Source organism: Manacus vitellinus, unplaced genomic scaffold, assembly GCF_001715985.3.
Source record: "Manacus vitellinus isolate BGI_N305 unplaced genomic scaffold, ASM171598v3 scaffold_140_pilon, whole genome shotgun sequence".
NCBI lineage: Eukaryota > Metazoa > Chordata > Aves > Passeriformes > Pipridae > Manacus > Manacus vitellinus.
The window spans coordinates 145212-148037 of NW_021939007.1; the positions used below are offsets into that span (position 1 = coordinate 145212).

The 2826-nt window shown below is 50.5% G+C and overlaps 1 protein-coding gene across 1 annotated transcript in view; it reads left to right on the top strand.

The window, feature by feature from the left end:
- Window positions 1–2826, top strand: part of LOC108643163 (keratin, type II cytoskeletal 6C-like) — a 152669-nt gene that overhangs the window by 128339 nt on the left and 21504 nt on the right. The window contains 1 exon segment of the mRNA XM_029958136.1: window positions 2683–2813. Within this exon segment, the coding sequence (XP_029813996.1) occupies window positions 2683–2813 (131 nt within the window).

Below are 2826 nucleotides of genomic sequence, written 5' to 3' on the forward strand. Positions count from 1 at the left end.
CCCGGCCGCTCAGGCCCTTTCAAGTTCCCAGACTGGAAAAAAAAACACGGCGGGGGCTGGAAACGCATCAACACAAACAAGCTCCGAGACGCAGCCGATCCCCTTGAGCTGCTCCTTTTGGAGCGCTGATTGCTCACGTCGGTGAATTCGGGAGGGCTTTTTTTTTTTATTGCTCACGTTGCTGAATTCAGGAGATTTTTTTTTTATTGCTCACGTTTGGGAGGGTTTCTTTTTTATTGCTCACGTTGCTGAATTTGGGAGGGTTTCTTTTTTACTGCTCACGTTGCTGAATTTGGAAGGTTTTCTTTTTTACTACTCACGTTGGTGAATTTGGGTGGATTTCTTTTTTATTGCTCATGTTGGTGAATTTGGGTGGGTTTCCTTTTTATTGCTCGTGTTGGTGAATTTGGGAGATATTTTCTTTTTTGTATTGCTCCCATTGCTGAATTTGGGAGGTTTCCTTTTTATTGCTCACATTGGTGAATTTTGGAGATTTTTTTTTTTCTGTTGCTCACGTTGGTGAATTCGGGAGGGTTTTTTTTTTTCATTGCTCACGTCGGTGAATTGGAGAGATTTTTGTTGCTCGTGTAGATGAATTTGAGGATTAGTTCTTGGTTTAGGAGATTTTTGTTGCTCGTGTAGATGAATTTGAGGATGAGTTTTTGGTTTAGGAGATTTTTGTTGCTCGTGTAGATGAATCTGAGGATGAGTTTTTGGTTTAGGAGCTCAGGGTTTCATCCCTCAGCCCGTCGCTGTTTTATCACCCGGCCAAGGTGGGAAGGATCCAGTTCACTGGAACATTTTGGGAGGTGTTTTGGGTGGCAGCGAGGGGGAATCTGCCTTGTGTCCCACATCCAGCTGTTCATGGATCCAGGAGAAGGATCCCCAGCTCTTGCCCCGTCCCAAAGCACGACCCAGACTCACTGGGGGGGTTCAAGCTCCTCCTCAGGGTTCACCCCGGGCCAAGATCAAGAGGCAAAAGCTATTTTAGAAACATTTTCCAGCACTGACGTGGGAACTGTTGGATAAATACAGAGGGGGGGGCGGAAGAACGTGATAAAAATCCCACTTCAGAGGGAGCTTTTGAACCCTGGGCCTGACAGGGGGAACCTACAGAGCAACAATCCTTCCAAGCAGCTCTTGACTGGCTGTTTTGTGAGTCTCGTGGTGGTGTTTAATCCAGTTTGAAGTGACTCTGGAAAAGGGATTCGCCTGCTGCCTTTCAGAGTCGTGTTAACTGATTCCTCGGGTTCCCCTGCAACGAGGGGTGAGGATTTCTTGGGAAGGTCCCAGAAAATAGGGCCAGGAGGCAACTCCCCCTCAGCTCATCTCTTCAAACCTGCGACCGTTCAGATCCCTTAAAAAAACAGAATCTGATTTTGCCATTTGATTTTCCCAAAAAAAAACCCCAACCAAACCAAAAGAATTGAAACATCTGCTCTGCTCATCAAAACCACCTTCACACTCAACTTCCCAAGCCAACAACAGGAGACCCACATCCAGCCCCGGAGCTGGAAACCTTGGAAAAGCCCCGATTTCAGCCGCTTGTGAAACGTGTCCAACCCCAAAACCCAACTTGCAAAACCTTCAGTGAACTAATCCCTCGGTTTGCCCTGCAAAGGGGGGAGATGATTTCTTGGGAAGGTCCCAGAAAACAGTGCCAGGAGGCAACTCCCACTCAGCTCATCCCCTCCAGCCCCTGATCCCTTGGATCCAAAAAAACCCCCCAAAAAATCAAATCTGATTTTTCCATTTGATTTTCCCAAACAAAATCGAAACATCTGCTCTGCTCATCAAAACCACCTTCACACCCAATTCCCCAAGCCAACAACAGGAGACCCATGTCCAGCCCCGGAGCTGGAAACCTTGGAAAAGCCCCATTTTCTGCCACTTATGAAACGTGTCCAACCCCAAACCCCAACTTGCAAAACCTTCAGTGAACTAATCCCTCGGTTTGCCCTGCAAAAGAGGGAGATGATTTCTTGGGAAGGTCCCAGAAACCAGTGCCAGGAGGCAACTCCCACTCAGCTCATCCCCTCCAGCCCGTGATCGCTCGGATCCAAAAAGACCCCAAAAAAATCAAATCTGATTTTGCCATTTGATCCCCCCCCAAAAAATAATCAAACTATCTGCTCTGATCCTCAAAACCACCTTCACACCCAACTTCCCAAGCCAACAAATGGGAGACCCACGTCCAGCCCCGGAGCTGGAAACCTTGGAAAAGCCCCGATTTCTGCCGCTTACGAAACGTGTCCAACCCCAAAACCCCTCTTGCAAAACCTTCGGGGCGAGGGATCTTGCTCAAGCGAGCGAGCCCTTGAGGGAAAGCGGCTCCCAGGGTCCCGGGAATCGTGTCGGATCCTGCCCCCGGTCCCATTCAATTCTAATTCCATGACTCAGAGGCGCTGGGGGGGTGGGGAGCTCCCTCTGCCCGTTACTTCCCTGCCTGCAAACAATGCATTTTTCAGCGCCTCCCGCAGCCGAGGTGTGTTGGACGAGGCAAGTCGCTGCAAGGCACATCAAGTCCCGAATCCCCGTGCCAAGTTTTCCAAGCAGATAAAAGAGGAGGCTCCCGAGCTCTCCCATCACAGGGGTTTCTGCCTCCCTCGCCCTCTGCTCTTTCCCTGCCGCGCAGCTTCGGTTCTCCGGCCCTTTTTCTTTCCCCGCTCTTTGCGTCTGCAGCCACCATGAGCCGGATCTCTTTCCGATCATCCACCGGAGGGGGCATGAGGGGCTTCAGCTCGGGCTCTGCCATCGTGGGAGGCGGTGGCGGGGGCACCAGGAGCAGCTTCAGCTCCGTCTCCGTCTCCAGAGTCGGGGGAGGAA